The following is a 25,827-nucleotide window of genomic DNA, read 5'->3' on the forward strand; positions in this document are numbered from 1 at the left end:
GTACCTACTGTTAAACTTTCTCATCCTGCCCATTAAATAAAAACCTAAAAAGGTGATTTTCTTCATATTGCCCCACACAGCACTTGGGAGAGTGCAGACTGTACAGGCTCAAATTGTTTCATTGTGTCAGTACAGACTAATTAGAGACAAGTATGCAACAAGATACCTAGACCTTCACTTGAAGTAAGTGCATGTTCAGGAAAATGTCCATCCCATCCTAAAGCAGGCCGTTTGAGAAGCAAGTTTATTTCGGTGTCTCATTGTGTTGGCAGGCAACTAATGTAGACAGAACACGTAACAGTTTCACACACCATGGCATGAGTAGCCTCTGAACACATAGTAGACGAAGAACAGAGCAAAGCCAAACTTTGCTGTTTATCCTTTTAATCAGACTAAGTCTTAGTACTGCATTGTATTTCATCCCATTTAGATGGAGAAAACATAATACAAAAATATGTACTTGCCTTTCAAACCTCTCAGTTGCCAGCTGTCTTCTAGTGATATCCAATTCTGACTCTAGCTGAGCTGCTGTATTTTTGAGCTGAGTGAAATCTCGACTCTTCACAGTGCTGTAAAGTTCATACGTTTTAATTAGATAGCAGCTATAATCCTCAAGTATGTTACCAAATAGAATTATGCAAAATGAAAAGGGCAGCTATACCATGCAACTGATTCCCTTCTGGAGTAAAACGTGCACAGAAGAGTACTTTAGGTTATAGCTGAGGAATTAGAAGCAGGCTTATGTTATCTTCTGCTATTAAGGTATCCAAGGTACTTTGATCATTTGAAAATGCAGCTAAATAGACATGTGTACACATGCATATCTATGTTTACGTATGCATATATGGAAAGAATTTAAAAACAAAACAAAACTCAACTACAATGTCCTCCTGGTCATTTACTCACAGTTTATTCTCTGCTAAAAAAAGTTGCTCCTTGAGAAGCAGAATTTCGGAGTCTTTCTCTTGCTCTGCTATCTGTGACTGAAATTCTCTCTCACGATTGGACGCAAGCAAAGATTCCAGATTTTTCAGAGATGCTCTTTCATTTTCCAGTTGTCTTCTCAGCAGCTCTATTTCAGAATGGGATGAATCACATTCACTCTGCAGCTAAACAAGGTTTGTAACATTTCAGATGTATGCTTGCTGTGTTCAGTGGTCAGCAGTTAGAGTAATCTTTAAAAATAAAAGAAGTTTAGTATTGATGACCCAAATTTGTTCTTACTCCCAGATGGTTCAACATGGTTGATTACTGTCATATTTGACCTCAATTAAAATCCTGTTTTGGATTTATAAACTTACTCAGTGCATATCTATGAACTTAGGCATACTTGATACAAATAAGAAACTCTATGAAATAGAATCATATAATCACAGAACATCCTGAGTTGGAAGAGATTTCAACTGTTCCTTCTATGCCTTGCCTTCAAGACCCCTTACCACCTTTATAAGCCCTTTTTTGGGTACTTTCTAACAGTTTTATCTCCTTCCTATATTGTGGCACTTAAACCTGCACCCAGTGCTTGAGGTGAGACCTCAGCACAGAACAGAGCACTTTTTTACTTTACAAAGCAAAATCCAAATTATTTGGTCTTAATGAATTAAAATGAGTTTTCCTTATTCTGAAAAGCCAATTTTCCACTGTCAATCAAAACTATAGTTTTCTTGCCTATAAACAGTTCTGATATTCTATTTCTGTATTTCAGAACAAAACAATACTAAAAATCATATAAGCTTTGTTAAAATAAACAGTATTAAAACACTGAAAGAACAATATTATTTTAGCATCAGCATTCAGAATCTTCACTAAACTCTCCAGCTGCATTTCTGTATTTTCCCATCCTGAAACTCTTGCTTCCCTTTACAATCCCAGCAAGCCTCTTCATTGACAATTTCATAAAATAATCACTTCTGTTGCTTCCTAAACCTGTCAAGCATTCTAATGTCCATATCAAGTTTCTTTGCTAATAAACTACTCCAGCTATTCTGTCTATTAAGTGGCTGAATGTGAAATCCAAGCCATCTGTCAAGAAAACAATTAGTAATATTACATCCTGAATTTCAGTACTCGAAGTAAAACTTTGTAAAGCAGTGGTGGTATAGACAGTACAACATCCATTCTCCAGGGAGTATGTTTCTGAGGTATGCTACATTAAACATAAAAAAAAAGAAAGAGCCGCTGATCATCAGTAGAGATTTCTTTGATCATTCTAGATCTGAAAGTAGTTTGAGATCCCTTAAAGTATAACATTAACATAAAATTATTTTTTAAATTTATTTCACATACCCTTTCTACCTTCTCTGATGTAGAAGTTAACTGCTGACTTAACAGTTCTTTGCCTGCATCTAATTTAATGCAAAGTTCTTGCGTAGATACGAGATTTGCAAGTATAGAGACTCTCTCCTGATGTATGTTTTGAAGCTCTCCTTCCATTTTCACAATAGACTTGTGTAAGGTAGAAAGCTGAGACTGGTATGCTTCTTCTGTTGTTAAATGCTATAATAAAGCAATATCAGATAATCAAAAGTGTATTGCAAAGAAATTATAAGACTGCTTCCAAATTCCTACAGAAACATCCTACAAAAATATTGTTGTGATGATTTTTAAGAGGTGGCAGTAGTTTATTCTGGAATAAATTTTAAAGTTATCTCTTTAAATAACTTCTGTATATAAAATAAGTAGAAAAAAGATTCTTGCTTCTGATAGCAAATTCAGCTACCAACATTTTAAACTTCTTAGGATTCTACTCTTTCTTCTGAACTATTAAGATTCAAAATTCTGCCGTGGGCCTTATTTCATTCCCAGATAGAACCTCTTATTTTTAAAATAAAATGTATTCCTGCATGTAGAAGAGCACTGAATGCTCAAATGCTGTCAGCCATGTTCATGTTGCTGTCACCCTGAAACTCAGGCATGATGAAAAGCTGACAGAAGCCACTCTAAAATGAAGTTTACAAAGCCAACAGCAGCAGTTTTGACTAAAAGCACTCTGAATGTTGTGTATTTTACAACAATATAACCTAGATTTTTCCCTTTTGAAAATGCCTGTACCTTAACCAGTCATACCTGTCTTGTATTTCCAACCACTTTTAACCGTTTAATTGTCAATGTGGCTGAGCATGGAAATTTGACAAAGGCAATGAGAGCAAAGAGACAAAGCAACAACTTCCCTGAAAGATTTCTTATAACTGAGATGGAAAAAGATGGTTGTAGGGGGAATACGTTACGTAATTCTAGCTCTTACTTGGCTAAAATAAATAAATTAATTTAAAAAAAAAAAAAAAAAAAAAAAAAAAAGGAAAAGGGCTACATTAAATTACATACATTAAAATTTCTGAACTAAAATTAGTGTGTTTAAGATACATGCCTTAATGTAACTGCTGCGAACCTGAACATGATATCCATCTGCAATTCTGACTGCATTTGTTGACACATGAAGAGGCCTGTTTATTCCTGTAATTAATATTAGACCTGGGAAGGAGGTAGAAAGATAAAACCTCTACCCATTTGAGGCTGGTTAGACAAACTAGGACCACAAGCCAGTTTCATTATATTAAAAATCTGCCACACAGTTGTCCTGTACTCTGTTCTACTATGTTCTCATCCTTCTTTATGAACAGCTGCAGATCAGCTTCTATTGGCTATCTAATGTGCGTGAGAAGCCCTCAATAGCCTCTGCAATATTTAGGAAGCAGAGATGATCCGTGGCAAAAACAGCAACCCCAAACCAGAACACAATTTAAATGTTCAGTTTAAATGTTAAGTCCTTCACATTTTCAAATAGGAAATAAATAGATGTTTGGGACACCTAAACCACTGGAAAGAAGGTTGAAAAGTTGGAAGCAAGAAAAGCAAGGACTGGAATGTACCAGGGGACAAAGCACTCGGTATGTTTCAGGTATGCTGTGGAGTTCTGTGCGAGGTTATGCCCTCCCTCATTTCAAACATGCTGTTTAACTTTTTTCTTTGAACTGTATTATTTTTATTTTATGTACTATTTTTAATTTGTTTTCCCCCAAGTATGACATTCATATGACTGCTCATTACGTTACGAAATAAACCCCATATTCTTCAGTGTAGCAACTATCTCTAAAATTCAAATAGAAGTGGTATAAACTATAATTTTAAACAGCCATAAGCCTAAAATATTACCAGAAAATTTCAAATGTGAACTACAGAAACTAAGATTTCAACTTACTTGCTCCATCTCTGTCTCAAGAGTCTTCATTTTCTCTTTCAACCTGCGGTTCTCAGACTCCGCACTGATTAATGCCAATCTGACAGAGTTACAGTCTTCTTCTGCTTGATGGCACTTTGCTTCCCAACTTTCTCCTTGTTCACGGGCTTTGTGGTAATTCTCCAAAAGCTCACAGTTCTCTCTCTCCTAACACATAAAACTTGTTTAATATTTTACAGTATGCTTCTCAAAATAGGGATATTTACAGTTGTGCAGGTATGACATAGCAGTGGATGTTCTCTTTTTATTGAGAGTCTTGCATTTAGCAAAAACATTGAGAGACTTCTCAGAACAAGCGTTTTGTTCCATATGGCCACGTTGTGATGCACAAGAGACTTCTGTTAAAAATGGCTGAATTAACACCAAAAATGTGAAGTATAGGAATGTATTGCAAACTTTTTTCTGTTAATCCCATACAGTAGCAGAGACAAAAGAGTCCCAAGTTCTTATATTATGCACTGAAGTTTTAAATTCAATGAGCACACACACACACATGCATAAAATGGTGAATATATACTTTGTTACTTGTCTACTGGAAAATCAGCTAAGAAAATACTTTCAAACTATTAAAACTGTAGTAGCTGAACACATATTTGGAAAGATCTTCTATGGAAAGATGGTTGCAATTTCAATTTTAGTTAGAACAGCTTTAATCCACATACTCACTTTAAACTTCAGTACTCCCTTTAGTCTGGCAATATCCGTGTTTGAATCCTGGGCTTTCAACTTCATCTCATCAAGCTCATTCTTATACTTAGTTATTTTCATATGTAGTACCTATGAAGAAAGATTTGTTTAATAAGGCTGAAGTATATTGTTTGTACCTTGACAAAAATAAATAGAATTTGTACATATCTAGAGCATATGCCTTTATTAAGTATATACAAAATATAAGGTATGTGGATTTCTACAAATGAAATTTGGCACATATCAAAAAGATTTACCTTCTTTGACTTTAAAATAATACTAAATCTTAAAATGAAGAAAAACATGAATAGGATTGCAGAAAGGTTTCTGGACAAGTCAATTATTATCTCCCTTTCTTGCAAACTACTGTGAGAACACTCCACTGCAAGAAGCAGTATGTAAGGAAAAACAGATGTAGACTATGGAGAAACACTTGTTCCTGTTGTGAAATGTCCATGAGGTGCTGAGAAAGGTGCTCTGGAATTCTGTGAACTTTTTCAGCCCTACTGAAGAAAGAGGAATACTAATTGAGATGCTTGGACTTTCACCTAAATTAATGGAAAAGCCACAAGTAAAAAATACATATTATAAAGACACATCTATTAAAAATCAGTTGCTCACATGAGGCTAAGATTCTTTTGCTTCTAACTGCTTCTATAAGACTACAGACACATTTCAAAGAAACCATGAAGTTTTTGAAAGTAGCTACAAGCAACAGGTAGCTTTATTTATACCAGCTGACCACATCAGAAACAATGGGGATTATAAAAGATTCTGAATAGAGGAGAGATATAGATGAATAGAGAGATGCCTTTCAGTAATCCATGTTTCTACTGACACTCACTATCTGTCTTTAGTGATTATAGCATTTGAAGAAGAGGAGAAAATCAGGAAATAGAAAAGTATATTCAAAGAAGAAGACATTCTAAGCAGTTGAACAAGTGTAGAAGAGAAAAAACAAGCATGAGAAAAGCTGAATTGAGGCAGAGGTTTTAACAAAAAGAAGAAAAAATAGAACATTATACAATGATGACCTACTGCAAGTACTAAGTCTAATTTCTGGCTGCTTAGAAAACATATTGATGTGTGAACATCAAACGTGTGCATGAGATGAGATTGTAGTCCAGACGTGTATGGGAACCTCTGATTGATCACCTTAGGCAAGCACTGAGTCAGCCACGGGAGCACAGGTAAGGCAATTCACCTGTGCTGCTGGAAGGGGTGGAGCCTGACTCCATGTCTCCTAGACCCATTTAAGAGCTGACTACCATTGCTATTATCTTTTACCCAAGAGCCCCTTTAAAGAATGGTATATACAGTCCTGTTAATAAAGCTATGGACCTTAATAAATGTGTCCTGTGTTCAAATATGTAAACTTGTATATGCTCTGAGCCAGTCGCAGCACTGTACAATAAATAGCTGCTGTCTCCTTTACAGTATTTTTCAATGGAAGTAGCGGTTATAACCACCACAATTATTTTCACAAAAAGACCAGAAACAAGAGTTAAGCAGCTGTTCCAGGAGATAAACATCCAAACCATAACACAAGAGCAACTGAGCTTCTTTATACAGGTGACCTAAACAGGAAGTGACAAAATCAGTTTGAAAAATGAGCGCACCAATTCTATGCACTACCAGAAAAACAATTTTCTTTTTTAGTCAAGATTTCTCTATACGCATATACCTGATTTTCTTGTTTAGCATTAGAAAGATGCTCTTGTAACCTGTCCTTCTCCTGAGCTAACATTTCTCTGTTGTTGTTAGCTTGTGCAAGTTCTTTGTTGGCTTCTTGCAGCTGTTGTTGCAAACTGGTGATATCTTTCTCACAGGTACACAGCGCTTCAGCAGATTTTCTATGTAGCAAATAATAAATACTTCAGGTATGACAATGCTGTTCAACATAGCAAAATGATAGCTTTCCTGTGGTTAAGTTTGCAGATTGCGAAACAAAGCTGTAGCATTTTAATATGTAACAGAGTAGAAAAAAACAATTCTACATTAGCACATCTTAGGATCCCTTTTTTTTTTTTTTTTTTTTTTTTGCATTAATGCTATGCATTAATCAAAACTTAATAACGATCTTGAACTTTTATCCTTACTGTATCGAACGCTCCAAATCGGAAATCAGAATCTTCAAATCTGAAATAGTTTTCTCCTTAAAAAGAAATACAAAATTAAGATAAATTCCTCACACCTCTAATTTCCTTTTACTCAGTTAGCTGATTAATGCAAAACAGATTCTGATTTTCAAAGTTTCATCGTGTACTGTTTAGAGCTCAAAATCCTGATAACCTACTTCGGCAAATAAAGCAACAAATATTATCTTCTGCAGAATGTAACACTTTTAATTAAATTTTTTAATCCTTTGTGGTTTGAATGGTGGCATTTGTCACACACACTCTCAAAAGTAAATATGTCTTCTGTCTGCTAGATAAGTTATCACAGTTCTTCTACAATTAACAGACTACCAGAGTTTGGTAGTTTTTAACTGATAAAACAAAAACTCTGTCACTGTATTTCCGTCAAAAAAACAAAACAAAAAACTAGCACAAACTGTATCAGTTTGTTCCACTGTCTCTGCATACAGATATTATAAGTATAGATAGGCTAAGCAAATGTCTTCTACTGAAAACCCAAGATATATGAGATATAGCCATTGCTTCTGCAAAATAGGCACCATTTACAATTTACAGTCTTTAATATGTGGAGTTATTGTTTATAGCAATATGATTATGGCCTGTCTTGCAATATCCTATTTTCAATGTTATGTTGAAGGTACTGCAACTTCAAGTTAACAATCACTGTATTTGTGAAATACCTCATTTAGTGTGTCCTAAATCAATATCAAGATAACTTAGGCTGAAGAGAAAAACAATGCTTCAGACCTAAGCAGCTTCATTACAGAGATTGAAATCACACTATGCAAAAAACAAAAAAAAACAAAAAAACCAAACCCTGATGCATTTTGCCTAGCTAAACTAATACCTTAAGATGAAAATGATGCCATTCAAATGCAACATCAATGATAAGAAAAGCAGTACTACTTGGCACTGTATCTTTAACATTAATGGGCACTGGGGAAGAATTCAGGCTAGATTTCATAATAAAATACTTTGTTAGCCAATTTACTTTTCTTCACCTAAGGAAAGTAATTAAAGTTTCCTCTCTTGATAAGTATAAGCTATGCAAAAGCCAAACATGAGGGGTCCAACATGGCTCAGACCCACTGCTATTGATGTTAACATGAATTCTACTGTCTTGAAACTGAAACAGGTCAGCACTGAGCTCTGCACTGCAGATAGCATTATAAGAGTGTTATGATGACCCAACAAATCCTCTATTTAATCTCTCATGATTCCATAATTTATTCTGATTTTTCCATGTTAAAACATACTTTAATCTTCAGGTTTTCCTCAAAAGTGACGATCTTCTCTCTTTCTTCTTCCAGGCATTCTTGCAAAGTTTCCTTCTCTTTATCAAGTTGCACAATTGTATCTTTCAATGCACAGATCTTCTCTTCTTGTGCAGAACTTTGTTTTGAAAAGTCATCTGAACGCAATCAGAAAGGTCTTGTTTTTATAAATTCAAATCATTCAAGATAAAAACTATTTTGATACACTTCTGAAGCATAAAAGAACATTACAGAAGTTTTCCTTCAAGAAAATACTGAGGCAAGTGTGTTTTCAGAAACACAGGTAATCCCAGTGATACTTGTAGAACTGCATTCTTCTTTCAAGGACTTACTTGGCTCAAAAAATATATATATATCTATCCTTAAATGGCTAATGTATAGATAATTCAAATAATTTTAGTGGGCATTGTAAAAATAAATGGCTTAAATAGAATTACAGTAGACAGAAGGCACATGAAGGCTACAACCTGGAAAGGCTCCCATGAAATAAGAGATAAATATCCCAATATTAGACAGTTTTCAGAAACAGTGCTTTATTTACATGAACTTTGTGTACAAGAGGTTTAAAAAACCTCATTTACAAAATCCAAGGTCACCTAAGAAGTTCAAAGCTATTAATGAAAAAAAGTAGTTATCTACTTATTAGAAAGTGAAATTTGAAAAGATCTCTTTCCCTGCCTGTCTTCATTGAGCTAACAAAATGCTATGCACTGCATTTACCTTTAAGTGGTCAGATAATCAATCCTTATTTGAGGTGCATACACTGCATTCTCAGGGGAAAACTACAGGAATTCTTGTTACAGTGAAATTTACATCTCATAAAGAATATGCAGGTTGCAAATTGCTTCACAAACGTCAGTGTAACTGGAGGCTCCCAATGATGCTTATTAACTACTTCCAGGAGATAAACCATTCAAAGTAAAATCATATGTGGCCCAGTCTTTTAAAGACATCGTTCCCATATATCCACCTTCCAGTCTTTTTCCACAAACTCTCCCTATTGTAATACATGAGATGGCAGACACTCGGATTTCCACATCCTTATGAGTCTAGACTGCAACATGCTTCGGTCAGATGGTTGGAGGTCTTAGATGTGAGATTCTGAAAAGTCTCCTTTCAGCTTTCAGAACTAAAAGGCTTAACATATGCTTAGTTTGGACACATTTCCTGGGAATGATTTAAACATGCAATAATACATAGGCAGATGCCCCTATTAAGCCAGTACTTCACTACATCAGGGAGCTAAACTTTTTAACATGATATATAGATTTTAATGTGGACAAAATATCTTTTTTCCTAGGTTTCTCAGCAGTGGCTTAAACACTTTAGCCAAAGCATTCAAAAATTTAAATTTGCTTTGAATGAGATGCTTATTCAAGTTTTAGAGGCTTAGAGCTGAGTAACTGGAGTTTCAAAGTTGTAAGTAATGAAGGAGAAGATATTTTAATAGCTGTATTTTCCATTCACAAATTCACCACTTCATTTAACAGTACATCATGTCAACTGTATCTACAGAACAAAATAAGACTTCAGACACAACGCATTTGTATTTCTGGAAGCGGTAACTCATTAATTGGCACACTAGAAATAATTTCTGTATCCACTTCCTTCAATCCCTTAACAGAAAAAAGTTACAACATTTCATATAGAACGTAATCTACAGAAGATGCTTTCCTCATTACGTCATCATCTGCTGATGCTGAGGGATACAGTCACCAGCTTAGTGGATCATAAATGCAACTGATGGGCTCAGACCCAGCATGTTAATACCAACATCCATCGTTGGGACAACAATATGCATAGCAATCAAAATTTAGTTGCAACAGCTTTATTTATATAATTTTAAAATGCAAAAACCTTCCAACAATGAAAGAAAATGGACTTTGTGCATGAAGCATTAAAACTACCAGATGTCTATTTATTTTCAAGAATTTTGTTCTTTCTACATGATAGAAACAAAAGAAAAAGCTGAAACATTATTATCCAATGGAATTTTATTAGAAAAATCATATCTATCACTCACCAATTTTTTCATCCAGAAGCTTAATTTTCTCTTCATTAAGTTGAATTTCATATTTTTTCTTAGTAAGACTTCGCTGTGCCTCTGAAAGAATCTGCTCTGTCTTTTCCTTCATTAGACTAAAAAAGAGAATTCAGATATTAGAGGACTTAATTCCTTTTTGAAATGCCACAAGTGAAGTAAAAGCAAGATACTTCTGTTTATCTTAGACTATTGAAGATATTTTATCAATGTTAGCCTTAATCTCTAGATATTAAGGTCTGAATACTACTATAAAGAATCACAGGAAAATAAGAATTTTTTACAACAGAGAGACCAAAAAATTGTTAGAAATAATTATAAGAAAAATCTTTACTTAAAATACACACTGGAATGCTTGACCTATTTTAAGTTATACCTTACCAGTAGCAACTAATCTTCAAGAACTCAGCTTTTATAGTGTTCATAAATCTGACAACTTGTAAAAAACAGCAGCAATGCCGGACACGTTTTGACAAAGGAGTTTGTGTTACTTCAGAAACTGCAGTATTCTTGGAAAGGTATTGTGGAACAGCACATCATTCCCACCAATTAAAATCAAACAAAAGAAAAAAATTACATCAGCTATTCATCACCTGCACCAGCCACTGTTAATGACACGTGGGTTTAGGAGAGCATTTGCCTGACTGAATTACAGCTTACAAATTGTCGTGGTTTTATGATTTTTCAGTATTCCACATTGTAACATCATGTAGTTGTTACACTGTTGGAACATTCACAGGTGTAGAAGTAGAAAAGTCACAGTATCTTCTGCTGCAGTCTGTTCATCCTGTAACGTACTTCAGCATATGACCTATACCTTCTTATCTCTGCTCAAATTTCTCATGTGCTTAACCTCCCTCTCCAGTCAGTAAGTAGTCCTTTTCATCATGAACTCAATGACCTATGCTTTCTTCCCTACAGCTTTACTCAAGTCTAGTCCCACTGTATGTTTCTGAATGCTGTTAGGAACTCCAGTCGAGCAGCAGTGGAGTTCAAAACCTCCATGCAAGGCTTCAGTTTTATTTCTGCTCCTGAAAAAACTGCAGGACTAAGAAATGGATGTTTGAAACTAACTGAACACATGACACTCATTAGTTTGTGTTTATTTGCTTGCCTTTTTAAGAACAACAGCATCAAAGGAAAATGATTTTTATGTATTTGTAATTAAAACATAATTCTTCAAAATACATCAGTCACTACAGTTTCTAATAGCAAGTTCCTAACCCAAGCCACTTTGCTTTCCCACTGAAAATGGTTTTCTTTACATCATAGTAACAGCAAATCAACATTTTACATATAAATAAGCAATGAGGAAAAACATTTAATTCCAAAACAGAAAGATGTCTCACGAGCACAACTGTCATAAGTTCTCTTCCCTTTGAGCTAAATGTAACCCAAAAGCCAAGGCTGACATTACTTGAACTGATGCAGTTATATACTTCCACTGACCTCAGTGAAATACATTCATCCTTCTGGTGGCTTAGCTCATTCTCAGAGTCCTGGCATCTTCTTGACATTATTTTTACCTCTGTTTCCAGAGAATCGATGTGTTCTTTCATTAGAGCCATTCTGGACATCTGCTCTAACCGTTCACTATCTAACTATAAATATAATTAAACATTAATTAAACAGGAAAATCTGGAATAAAAAGCTGATTTACATATAGATACTCACCTATTTACTCAAATTCTACTCTATTTTTAAGACAAATCTTTCACTGAAGGAGAAATTTCCAAGTTTACTCAGAACCTCGCAGGACTAAAAGCTGAAATTTGAAGTACAGTATCTGTCTTTAGATCCCTGGAGTATTTTGATTTATTTATGTAAAATGTTGTCTTGGTAATTAGGTGGAAGGATAAAAATGTTTGGTATTGGTCATCCTTAAAATTTTCAGTCACAGAAAATGCCTCTGTGCCTTTATGAATGGAGAAACCTCAGTTTCAGATGCAACAACACCAATGATGGGTTTAGGTCTCTGTTAAGGTACAAAGCTATGCTGATAACTGGGCAGAGAAGTCACTCTAGAACACTTCCATTACGCACCCTATGGCCAAGAGAGCACCATGAGGCCTTTAAGTCTGTACCTAGAACAATGACAGAGCTGTCACAGAAAATCTTCCTTAGGTTCCTGCAAAGTTAGTCTGGAATGTCTAGTTTAAGGAAATCTGTATTTGATTACTAAAACATTCATACTTCACATTCAAAGTACTTTCCTTTCTAAATTATCTGAAACAGTTCTTTTCAGGTAAAAATTTCTCACGTCATGCCTCTTCCTATTTACTAATTCTTTAAGGACTAGTTGCTGTGTTACTACAATAAAGGTCAGATTGCTGAAGATCAAGTCAATTAGAGCTTGGTATACAGTGACTTTCTCAATATTAGTGCCATAAATTTCATACTGAAGTATATCACCCTCAAAGGGGATCAAATAACCAAAGAAATGAGACAAATACTTTCCTGATACTCACAATGCTTCATGCATCGAGCATATGATTAAAGCTGATCTGCCACTCCGAGCAGTCAGTGGATTCTTCATTACAAATACATTCAATTTAATATTTTAATTCTTAGAACTGTACTTACAAGCTTGGTACAATTTAAAAGGCTGAAAGGGAGAAGTGAAAGTGAAATAAAATCTATAACCACAAGATCTAGAAGAAAGAGGCACTACATAAATCAATGCTTATCTATTTTAAATCAGGTTTTACTAAGACTGTATATACACTCAAGAGAACTGTATTTATTTTATTAATGCTTTCATTTTCTGTATCTAATAGCTAACAACTGTACATATAAATAATTTCTGTTGGAGATAAAGTATAATTTCATTTTCTTTTGTGGAGTATCAAGTCTTAGTAACATGCAACCATACGACAATCCAGGTTGGAAGGCAGTCTCCAGTTTAAAGCCCTGGACAAAGTAGCTCTGAGACCAGCTTGCTCAGGGTTTTATTCAATCAGGTCTTGAAAATCTCAAAGGCTGAAGACTGCTTCACTGCTGACAGCCCTCATGGGGAAAAAGTGCTTCCTGGTATTCAGACTGAACACTGCTTGTTCCAATTTATGACCATTGCTTCTCATTCTTCCACCATGCACAGCTGTGAAGTCTTTCTCTGACTAAATGGTGAGTACTGGCAGGTAGCACTTGGTCCCTCCTGAAGCCACTCAGCTCCAGGCTGAGCAAGTCCAGCTGCCCCAGCCTCCTCACACAGGGCAAGTGCTCCAGCCCTGACTGTCTTTGGAGCCCTCTCAGAAAAGTCACACCAGTTTGGCAATTTTTTCTTGTATTAGATAGCAAAACTGGATGCAGTATTCCAGGTGAGATCTAACATGCTTTCAGTAGGATGGGACAATCACTTCCATTAAGCTACTGGCTGTATCCTCTTCACAAAGCCTACTACACTCTTAGCCTTCTTTGCTGTCATTGTACACTGCTGGCTCATGCATAGCTCTGCTGTGATCCAGGACCTCCAAGGTTATTTTAGCAGAGTTGCTCCCAAACCCGTTAGTCCCCAGCTTGTATTAGTGCCAGGGATTTTTCTTCCCAAATTCAGGCCTTGGCATCAATCCTTGTTTCATGAGAATTTTTGCACAAGGTTACAGCTGGCCATTCCTTGCCCCTGTCCCTTGAGTATATCAACTAAGAGCCCTGCTCTTGGGTATATCAACTATTTTCCCCAATTTGGGGAAATCTGCAACCTTTATGCTGCCTCTTGCAGGTCACTGAGAAAGACCTCAAAAAGAACAGGCCTCACAACAGTCCCATGTTGTGATCCACGATCCATGCTACCAGCCTCCACTGTGAGCCAGACCATCCAGATTTTTTCTATCTAACTGCTCATCCACCCAGACCCCAACCCCTCACCTGGATACAAAGACACTTTGGGTAACAGTATCAGAAGTTTTGCGGCGATCTAGGCAAATAACATCCACTATTCCCCTTCATTTCTTCAAGGCATTCAGATTGGTCCCACAGTATAAAAACCATTAAGTATCACCCTTATTACATTTACAATTATTTAAATAATTACTCGCCTTACATTTTGAATAGTAGTTTCTAGCTCTTCAATTCTCTGCTGCAAATGAGCTTTTTCATTAAATGCAGTCTCTTGGGAAATCTGTGTCAAATAACAAAATCACACATAAAATAAACCTTAACTCACCACAGACAGATAATGCAATTAACTTTCAGTACCAGAATAAAAATCTTTGGCAACTCTAACTCCAATACTAAGTAACCTTTGTGTTAAAATAAGCTTGAGTGAAAAAAAAAACTTAAACCTTCAGCTGCTTCCTGAGACTGTCATGTTCTGCAGTCATCCTTCGTAATTGTGACAGTGCTGTATCCCTTTCCGTCTCCACATGCCTTAGCATTGCTTGAGCTGCCACAGTACTTCTTGGAGCCCTGGTGCATTTGATGACTTCCTGACGAAGCTGGGAAATCTCTTCCTGGGCCTGTTTTTTAAAAACAGCAGTATAGCAGAAATATGGAAATAACATAACGTATTCCTGCATATGTAAAACAGGGACTCGTTAGAGAATTTCAGTTGGCATTGCTCAATTGAAGGAATAGATTTACATTCTATAAAGCAATCATCAGTGAAAAAGAAATATACATTATCTTTTAGTAGGCCAAATAACAACACATTACAGTAGCACATCACAGCAGATTTAGTTTTGAGCAATGAAAAAGGTTCATTGAAGAGAATAAGAGCAAAGGTCTCAACCAGTAACGCTCATGAGACTTTTCAGTAATACTTATAAATCAAACTATTTCAGTCTTCAGCAAAACTATTTGTTTGATATTTTAGAAGTGTAAACTACAGCGTGCAAAAAAAAAAATAATAATAATAATCTAGTGTGAACTATGTTTAGTAAAAAGGCATTACTGATAATGCAGAGCATGCCAGAAACCACACAATGTCAAAAATGAAACAATGACTGATGTGTATATGCCTCCTCTCAGGAAAGCATTCCTAATTCAGGACAGCACTTACAGTCTTGTATTTAAATGACAAATTCAGAACTGACAGAACTTCAAAAAAATTCTTTAAATTAGTATTCTATAGTTTTAGTCTTAAGTTGTTTTTTTCTTTCATTTTAAACAGAAAAATCGTTTTTATTTTCTTTTACATCACGGAATCACGGAATTGAGGGGCTGGAAGGGAGCCCCTCCAGAGATCACTGAGTCCAACTCCCCTGCCAAAGCAGGCTTCCTACATCAAGCTGCACAGGTAGACACCCAGGTGGGTCTTGAATATCTCCAGAGAAGGAGACCCACAGCCTCTCTGGGCAGCCTGTTCCAGCTCTCTGTCACTCTCATTGCAAATAAGTTCTTATAGGCATTTGTGCAAAACTTCCTGTGCCTCACTTTGTGGCCCTTTTCCTATCACCACGTATCACTGGAAAGAGTCCCTTTGCCTCCTGCACCTTACTTCTTTATAGACATCAATCAGATCCCCCTCAGTTTTCCTTTCTCAAAGCTGAACAGACCCAGATCGCTCAGCCTTTCCTCATAAGAGAGGTGCTCCAGGTGCTTTATCACCTTTGTGGCCCTCATCTTTGCCACCCTGAGTTATTTTGCTTAACCATCACAGCTGTTCAAACTTGGAAATTTCCCTGAATTTCTGCCACATGGCATTTGTATTTTTTCAGTGTTGACTCAAGTTCTTCACGTTCTCTCAATATTTTCAAAACATCTGGATCAGAACTCAATCCTTTAAATAATAATGCCATGTAAAATTAAAGCAGAAAATTTAAATTTGAGGTGCATTCTTACGTCTGCATTGGAAATTTCCATAAAGGGTAAGATTTGCCTTCAACCCAAGAACCTGTAGACAAACAAAACCATACTCACATAATTCTCAGTATTAGAGAACAGATATAAGCACTGTTCTAGAAAATAAATTTTATTTTGAACAGCAAATGTGTATCACAAATGGCACTGACATACAGTTGAAGAAATAATCCATATGTAACCAGCTGCAAATAGCCTCTGAAAACGATACATTTACATTGTGTGTGAAGCACCAGTTAACTTCATGTTATTTGTTTGTTCCCATCATATGCATCCTTTTGTTTATAATTAGTTTTCTTTAGTATAGCTTTGGTCAGTTGCCATTAGATAAACCAATCCTTACAAAGAAGGCACTCCTCCTGTTGCAAAGTGTTTTCCAAGCTCACCTGGACGTGTGATTTTTTTTTGGACATGCTGTCCCAAGTAGAGCCACGCTTAGGACTTGAAGATGCGTTTCGAAACACCCTCAGCAAATTCTCAGTCTTGCTTTTATAGTAGTCTCTGTCCTCTTCCAGTGTCTTAATAAATGTATCAAGCCTTGAAGGTGATTTCCCTTGCCTTATTTCATTCTCTGTTTGCAGAATAGCCTGCATGTGCAAACATAAGATGATGGACTCATTGAAACAGAACTTTTCTAGAGAAAAACACCTCAGTGTGAAATGGACAAACATACTGTTCAGAATGAAGTGGAAGCAGATATCTACTTAAAAATAAATATCTATTTAATATTTTAAAGTGACTTTCTGAATGTCTGCATTTTTCTTTTGGTTAAATTGTTCTCAAATTCCAACTTCTCTGCTGGAGACTCACTATCTTCCATGGTAACTGAGCAGCAAGATTGCATGGCCAATTTGGGGTTTTTTTGTTATGGTTGTTTTGTTTTCTATTGAATGTTTGTTTGTTTGAGTGAGGTTTTTTTGTAGGATTGTGGTATAAACTCAAATGTTTTGTACAAGAAAGTAGTATTCAATTCCTTTCCTCTACACTCTCTTCAGCACTGCCAGAACTAAAATTTGAGACAAATCTTCAAATTACATAAATTAAATACGATTTTGACAACCAAAAAACCCTCCCCTCTATAAAAACATACTTATGAATCCTTTTAATATATTCAAGTAATAATTTGATAAGTTGTATCTATTACTAGCAAATATTTTTACAACATGGTAGACACTTCTAAATGTTCCAACAGCACAACATCTTAAGCCAGACAGACTAACAAAGTAAAAACGTCAAAGAAAAATATTGCTTCTTTCTGTTTCATAAATGATTTGCAAATTACTGAAAGCAGTTCAATGCTGTTTTGTATTAAAAAAAAAAAAGCCATTAAGATTCTCTAAAGCAAAATCATTGCAGGTTAGCTGCAAAACAGAAACGGCTTCCCATCCATCCAGCAACAGCATAACAAATGAGAACAGACAATTTTATCTATTCTATTCTGTAACTTGCCTGTTATCAGTGAAACAAAGCAAATGAAATTACTTTGTTGAAGCATTAATTTAATGTGGAAATTAACCAATTTCATAGCTACGTATGTATTAAGAATACATGTTTAACTCACAGATTTCAGTGTTTTCACCGTGTGTTCCAGCTTCTTTATGCTGTTCTGCTGGCGTCGAACTTGAGTCTACCATAAAAATTTGAAAGAGATGCATTCATCTTTTACATTCTCTAGTGCAAATCTGACATTTTATCTCAACTCTTCTAGTCCAAAGGAACATTTTGTACACGCTGTCTAATTTGACTAGGCTGAAAACATGCTGTTATGTATCAACAATACATTTAATCTAGAAGGGAATCAGTTAAAAGTCTTATCTTTTAGTGCAGTCCAGGGTTCAGAAAAACAGTAACAGTCAAAAAATCCCAGGTCAAAAAATGAAAAAGGAAGCATAGAATACCTTTTCCCAGAATTATTTTACCAGGAAACTTTCAAATTCAGGGACAATCTGACAATACTTATCAGCTAAAGAATTAAGTGCGTAGTTACATTAATGGCAAACAAATATCCTTTCTGCCATCTGAACACTACATTAAACAATGCTATTATTTTATTATTAATTGCATGTCCATAAAATACAATTTGCTTCTATTCTATGAAATCAACTGCAATCTGCAATGAAATCGCATTCTTTCTGACTGCAAATGTGATTTTAATCCTTGAACCATTTCTCACTTGAGTGAGAAATGGCCATCATAGTGGCCAGAACCTACTCTTTCCTCATCCTACCAAATGTACTTGAAAGCAGGGATGAAAGCTAAGATTTCAGCTCAAAGGGTAAAAACAAAAAAATATCAGTTCCCCATAACAGTAGAAAATAACATTAAAATATCACCATGTAACATCAATCCCAAGAAGATACCTTTGCTTCTTCTAGCTCCTTATCAGTGGTGTTCAGTAACAACTCGTTTTCCTTTTCCAGCTGCTCAGATAGTTTGGCAATTACAGCAAGTTCTTTACACAGGTGATCATTTTTACAGGTCAAACTATCCACTTGTCTTTCAACCACTTGCTTCTTATTAAGCAGTTGTAGGACATGTTGCCTTAAGTCTTGGTTTATTTTCTTCAGATTTTCAGCCTATGAGGACAAGGAGGAATAAAATATTTTACTACGTCTTCAGGGATCTGCAGGGAAAATTTCAACAGAAAAGGCCTGCTCTCAAGTTTCCGACAGCCGGACTTACCGTGGTTCTTCTAGACTTAAGGAAAGCCCTTCAATCATCCTCTTTGAAATGGACCCACAACCTTCATACATAGTGAAGGCCAACAGAAATGTAGCAGATCAATTACTACTATTAGTTCGAAAATTAAGAAATACAGGAATAAAGCTTTCTGGATGGGTGTCTCCTGTGACATTTTGTAGCTTTTCATTTTACTGCTTCTGTTCAAAGGCTATGCAAATATATTGATAAAACTGATGATCCCTTAAAGCCTTAGAGACTCAAAACCCAATACCACACTATTAACAAATTTGCATCACCAACAAAAATCATAAATTACAAAAAAAATGTTGTAATGTTGTTTCTATCATGCCTTCGCACTCTACTGTTCACAACAGCCTGTTCCAGCAACATAAACCAGGGAGAAGAACAGTACCAGTTATTTACTTCCTAGCCACAAAAGGATGGAGAAACGTATTTTCTGTATTTTTGATGTAACAAAATAAAAGAAATACATGTTAATAGGAAACATGGGCATGTATCTCCATCTACCAGCATCTCCTCAAACACAGAGCATGGCCAGAAACATTTGTAATCAAACTGTGCAGAACACAGGGATATGAAGCTAGTTATCATCAGCTCTCTAGTGCTGCAGCCTATGATTCCTCAGAAAACAACAAAGACTTTGGAATAAAAGAAGGGAGAGAAAGATAGACTGCTCTCTGGCAACTTTCTAAGAATAACCATGATAAAGTAAGGTCACTGGAGCAAGTCAGTGAGACATGAAAGAGCTAATGAGACAGGGACAGTGACGAGCACACCAGTGCCTGGCAGTGCTATTCAATACCTGCCATCCTGCTGCAACTCTAACGTATAAAGAAGCCCACAGATCTAACAACAGAAGACAAACAACTGTTCACCAGCACAAAGTTCACAACAGCTTCTGCCCCTACTTACGTTCAGGAGTCTCCAGGGAATATGGGCAGCTGTGTGACCTCGTTACCATTTAAAATCTCATCTGAATCAAATGTCAGTCACCAACTATCAGTGTGACTATTAGCCTCAAAGTGTTTTAAGCAACAATCTAAGTGATGGCTTTGTTACAGAGTGAGATACAGCGGACTTCATCTGGAGTACCTACAAAGAGAATTCTAAAATGGAATTTTCACTATCTATTTTAATTGGTCATCCTATTATCAATCGTGCCCTAGGAATACCTGTTTCTTTTCCCCAGGAGTGAGGATAGCTTGGAGATCTCTATAACAGCCATCATCTCCACAGACGTGTCAAACTAGACAAGATGGATCCAACCCTAATATTCTGTTCTCCTTAAAAGACAAAAAACAACTTTGCTAGTCTTTCCAGAAAAGGAAGAGGAAAAGATTAGTGATTTGCAAGTTCTTAGTAACTCAGTATCTCACTCAATTTTACAGATAGAATGTGTGGCATTTGGTTCCTCACAATACTACTTTTACTCAACTTGTGGAAAAGGAACCTTTTGGAGAAAAAAAAAAGATTTTTTTATTTCCTAAAATAACTGATATTTGTGCTTGTCATAAAGCAGTACAATTTAACTACCACTATCCTGCCACCTTCCTCTGAAGTGTGGCAAAGCTTCATGCAACACTAAACGATACCTGCACCAGGCCTTACAACATGACCAGAAGTAGGCAATTAGATGGTAAAAGTTTATTCATGAAAGCCAGCAACAAAATCTGTGGGACCCAACCACAGGCATGCACAACCAAATCTCAACTGTTTACATTCAGTTATTTAATTCAGAAAGATCTACAGGAGCAACTGAATATCCCGAACATACTCAGATCCTTCTTCACATTTTGAAGGTCCTCCTTCACAAATCCATGGCTACCCTCCATCACCCTTTTGTCTTTAATATATTTCAAAATGCTTTCCACGATTATTTGCTCTGTATCTTGCTAGTGATAGGGACTGACCAGCCTGTAACAGTTCTCCAGAACCTCTTGTCCACCCTTTTTGAAAGCACGAGATGAGATGCATCCAGCTAGGTCCCATGAACTAGCATTTATCCAGATAGTTTAAATGTTCCCCAATCTGATCTTCTTTCATTAAGGAAAAGTCTTCCTCGCTCCACAATTTTCCGTCAGTCCCAGAGACCTGACATTCCTGAATGAAGGTCTTTCCAGTAAAGACAGAGGCAGAGAAGGCATTGAGTACTTCAGACTTTTTAGTGTCCTTTGTCACCAAGTCACCCACGCCATACAACAGTGAGCACATTTTCTATAGCTTCCTTAGGCTAATGTGTCTGTGAAAGTCTGTGAAAGCCCTTCTCCTTGCCCTCCATATCCCTCATCAGATTCAGCACCAGATGGGCTTTGATTTTCTTAACTCCATCTTTGAATGCTTAGAGAGCATCTCTATACACCTCTCTGGTGTACAGAGATCCCTCTTTCACCTCTTTTATGCTTCCTTTTTTTTTTTTTTTAAATGTACGTTTCAGATTTGTCAGGAGCTCCCTGCTTATCCATAAGCCCTCCTGCCCCCTTGCCTGATTTCCTGTTCATATACATGGAGCTCGGAACAGGCAAGAATTGAAAATCAACAACTCTCCTGGACCACTCATACGAAGAACAAGTTACCAGGGGAGTTTTCCAATCTGACCTTGGAATAAGTCGAAGTCTTTTTAAATTTAGATTTTGATTCTTCTTTTTGCCCAGTTCCTGCCTCTCACAACCCTAAAGTTAACCATCTTGTGGTCACACAGAGACACAGAACTGTAGGAATCGGAAGGGACCTCTGGAAATCAAGTCCACCCCCCTTTCTAAAGCAGGTTCCCTACAGTAGATGGCACAGGAAAGTGTCCAGATTAGTCCTGAATATCTCCAGAGAAGGAGACTAGACTGTGGTCACCGTAGTTAAATCTGCACTGAAGTCAATCTTCACATCTTGTACCAGTTCCTCCTTGCCTGTAAGCAGAGAGCCACTCTGCATGGGCTTCTCTATCTCCTAGATCAGGAATTTTTAATCACTACATTTCAGAAAACTCCAGGACTGCTCATGGCCTGCTGTGCTGTTCCTTCAGCAGACGTCAAGGCAGTTACAGTCTGCCATGAGCACCAGGACCTGCAAACATGAGGCTTCTTCCAGTAGCCCAATGAGCAGCCTAATGGCCAACCCTCCAAAGCTGGGCTGCTCCACGAAGTATTATTTAACAAATGCTTGAAGGTGAATATTACTGACTGAGTAAAAACAGAACTAGTATTTCCAAAGCCTTAAATTGGTTTTGTATTGCAAAATATGTTTCCTTAAAAAGAAAAAAAAGTACGTGTGAGTTTACATATAAAATTAAAGCAGTGCGGCATGCACATGGATTTTACTCTTGACTACTGAGCTCGGACGTTTCATTGCACTGCACCGAGTGCATAGGAATAAGCATAGAGCAAATACAATGGGACACAGTCGGACACCACAAAACTCAAAGCGATCATGAGAAAACCGACCGCATCCCTAAAGGAACAGGGAGTACCCCCAGCCTCTCCAGGGCTCCCTCCAGCCGGCAAGGTGCCACCAACCGGCTCTGGCACTGCTCTGCCCTCTGCCCTCCGCCCTCCGCCCTCCACCAACCATCGCCCCGGCCGCCCCACGTACGCCTCTCCCGGGTCGCGCCGGGCTCGCGCTGAAGCGAGCCCCGCCGGGTGTCTACCTTGGGGCGAGCCTCCGCCCTCCCCCTCCGGCGTCCCGGGGACCGCCGGGTGCTCATGGTGGCTGCCCGGGCGGCGTGAAGCGCCCGCTACTCTCGCTCCCAGCCCCGGGCGCTCACCCGCGGCCCAATGGCGAGCTCCCGGCAGCGCCCCTTCCCTCCCCGCCGCGGGGCGGTGGCCGCCGCGCCCCAACGGCCGCGTTCCCTGGTGCCCGGCAACGGCCGGCTCCCAGCCGCCCCTCAGCGCTGTGCCAGACGGTCTCGGCAACAATCCTGGATTTCGGTCTTGCTGATTTTGGTACGCTGGAAATCATGAGAGGAGACTGTGCATTACCGTATCTCATAGAATCACAGTATGGTCTGGGTTGAAAAGAACACAATGATCATCTGGTTTCAACCCCCTGCTATGTGCAGGGTGGCCAACCACCAGACCAGCTGCCCAGAGCCACATCCAGCCTGGCCTTGAATGCCTCCAGGGATGGGGCATCCACAGCCTCCTTGGGCAACCTGTTCCAGTGTGTCACCACCCTCTGTGTGAAAAACTTCCTCCTAATATCTAACCTGAACCTCCCCTGTCTCAGTTTAAAACCATTCCCCCTTGTCCTATCACTATCCACCCTCGTAAAAAGCCATTCTCCCTCCTATTTAAAAGTTCCCTTCAAATACTGGAAGGCCAAAATGAGGTCTCCCCAGAGCCTTTTCCAAGCTAAACAAGCCCAGTTCCCTCAACCTTTCTTCATTTTTATTTCCAAGAGAGATGTGAAAAGACAGCATTTCAGGTTCTAGGAAAACTCTTTTCCGTGAACACTCATTTTAGGAATGAAGTTATGTTGATTTTGTTCTTGTACGTGTATGGTTTTCTTTAAGTTATATAAAGTGGCCTCTCATATGTTGATATCAGGGCCACAGGACTTGAAGCCACAGCAGCAACAGCCTGAGTGTGACTTATTTACTTTCCATGAAAAAAACAACGACCCCTAGTAGTTACACTGTTAAGATGTCACAGAAAATGCAAAAATCTCTGGAGTTGGATGTGTCACATTTCTGGAAACTTTTCAAAGCCTGTGATTCAAGACTGTGCAGCAGAGTCAGAGTATCTGGAGTGCCACTTCCTGTGGCACAACTGGCCAATTGGACATTTAAAGTCAAGTCTTGAAAGGTGTTAGTGGAGCCCACAGGGAAGATGGCATTACTGCTGCTTTGCTCAACCTCTCTTCTACTAATGCAAGCCTTCTTCCTGCTCATGCCTCAAGCACATTTTTATGCATAATTCAACTTCTGCTAGAGCATATGAAGAAAGAACTACATCCTCTTTGGGTTGTCACTCTCGGCTCTGAGAAAATTAACATCAGTTATACAGTTGGCTATTTGCCTCACACAGCAGAGTGCACATTGGGTTTGGGATTTCTGCACCCAAAGGTTAATTCCAGAGCTGCACTCCTGACAGGAATTTGGGAATCATGTCACTAAGCAGTTTGTGCTGGATCCTACCACAGAGTGAATCTATATTCTGAGATTTTATTCACTTATTGGGATCTTCTGCTGGATTACAATGCAGTATAATCCAGTTCATAAATCTGTACTTATTGTATATTACTAGAATATGTCTAATGATCTCAGTGGGTTTGTCTTTAAAAATAGCCACTTTTCAGGAAAGGTACTTGCAGCTGAATATGCATTTTATCTATCAGCATATAAGAAACAGAGCCAAGACATTTTTAACTGTCCACCTTAGTGTTCTGCACATTTTACTTTTCTAGCACATTCTGCTTCTAATTAAGGAAAGGAGAATTGCTTTGGTCAGGCTTTCAGCTTGAAAAACACCTAACAGCTCACAGTACGTTTTTACTGACACCCGGTGGCAAACTGTAGAAATACACAGCAAATTTCCATGAGCCAAATGGTAAACGGGAAACAAATACTCCAGAGTATGGTTTGTTTTTTAGTAACGTCAGCAGTCCCAGAGGATGCACTGCATTTCCTCTGAGCAGCATTCACTTTTGCATTCTACCAACTACCTCAAACACTGACTAATTCGTGGAGCATCAACACATTTTTATGGACAAAATCCACATGCTTTTTATCCAGTGCATTTCAGAACACTTTGCCCTAGCAGAAAGCTGCTATCACAAAACTAATTTACCTTAAATGCAATAAAACAACATGCTAAGTGCTAGGACACACATCAAGTCATGCTCCTTTTAGAGTCACTCAACAACCACCACCAGCACTCCCATGTAAGTGTTTCTTACGCTTTGCTTGCACTACTACAACTACTACTACACCTATTTAAGACCTTGGTTAAGAAATGTTCTTGCTCTGAATGATCTATTTCTGCAGTATGAAACAACCTCAAGCTCACATTGTTAATCTTGGTAGCCTCTTGTCTTTTGTCTGCATTTTTTTCTTTCACTTTGCAGGGAATATAGTTATTGTACAACTATCTATTTAATCAGCGATAAAGGCAATTCAAGCTCCATTATTATCAGTTCTGTTGGTAAAATGAACACACAAGGGATGCTCTGAAAGTAATGCCTGCCGTTTTGTGATGTTGACCTATGACATCAGAGGCGGATGTTGGTGGGATGGCAGTAGAGGTTGAACCTTTCCACCAACATCTCATTACATTTTGTTGCCATGTGACAGATGGCAGCAGAGAGGCAGTCTGACACAATGGTGTCTGACATGGATGAAGTGGATGAAGCAAAGGTGGATCGCTGAATTCCTCCATGCAGAAAAAAATGGTACTCATTGAAATTCACTGACACTTGCTGAATGTTAATGGAGACCAAACAGTGGATGTGAGCACAATGAGGTGGTGCATTTCAGCAGTGGTGACAGTGACAGTGGGCCACGTCCACTGCTGCATTTTGTTACAGGCATGACAGGTAGGCACTTGTTCATCACTGCAAAAACGCATAGCAAATGGTGGTGGCTATGTTGAAGCACAGTGTTTTGTAGCTGGGAATTTGCTCTATCAAACAGTGTTGTTATGCGCTTTGTTGCAGTTTCCATGCAAATAAATAGGAGGCATTACTTTTGGAGCACAAACATACAAAAATTCTGGGGTTATATTCCCAAACTGCTCCTGCAAATGATTTTGCTGTTTCGTTGGAATGATACCAGCCTGCTGTTTCTTCCTAAATCACCTGTTTTTAGAACTAGGAAGAAAAATTACTTCCCATCTGTCACTGTTGCAGAGGAATAATCTGTGAGAATGCATATGAGCCACTCTCCCAACGTTTTAACGTACAATTCCTTCAGGTCTTGAGACTCCCATATTGAGGAAAAATGCAAGATAAAAGCATGCAACGCAT

General features: G+C 37.8%; 1 protein-coding gene across 1 annotated transcript in view; it reads right to left on the reverse strand.

Moving 5' to 3' along the window:
• Positions 1-22,623, reverse strand: part of TSGA10 (testis specific 10) — a 28,317-nt gene extending 5,694 nt beyond the window's left edge. Inside the window, exons 1-15 of the mRNA XM_052705702.1 lie at positions 22,514-22,623; positions 18,534-18,749; positions 17,735-17,800; positions 16,560-16,760; positions 14,658-14,831; positions 14,417-14,494; positions 11,827-11,978; positions 10,360-10,475; positions 8,319-8,473; positions 7,024-7,079; positions 6,609-6,777; positions 4,904-5,014; positions 4,199-4,384; positions 907-1,109; positions 465-569 (exon numbers count right to left, since the gene is read on the reverse strand). Coding sequence (XP_052561662.1) covers positions 465-569; positions 907-1,109; positions 4,199-4,384; positions 4,904-5,014; positions 6,609-6,777; positions 7,024-7,079; positions 8,319-8,473; positions 10,360-10,475; positions 11,827-11,978; positions 14,417-14,494; positions 14,658-14,831; positions 16,560-16,760; positions 17,735-17,800; positions 18,534-18,749; positions 22,514-22,570 — 2,045 coding nt within the window. The 5' untranslated portion in view covers positions 22,571-22,623. The remainder of the gene's footprint in view (positions 1-464; positions 570-906; positions 1,110-4,198; positions 4,385-4,903; positions 5,015-6,608; positions 6,778-7,023; positions 7,080-8,318; positions 8,474-10,359; positions 10,476-11,826; positions 11,979-14,416; positions 14,495-14,657; positions 14,832-16,559; positions 16,761-17,734; positions 17,801-18,533; positions 18,750-22,513) is intronic.
• Between the last annotated feature and the right edge of the window lie 3,204 nt (positions 22,624-25,827).

This window comes from Tympanuchus pallidicinctus, unplaced genomic scaffold (assembly GCF_026119805.1).
Source record: "Tympanuchus pallidicinctus isolate F22 unplaced genomic scaffold, pur_lepc_1.0 scaffold6, whole genome shotgun sequence".
NCBI classification, from domain to species: domain Eukaryota; kingdom Metazoa; phylum Chordata; class Aves; order Galliformes; family Phasianidae; genus Tympanuchus; species Tympanuchus pallidicinctus.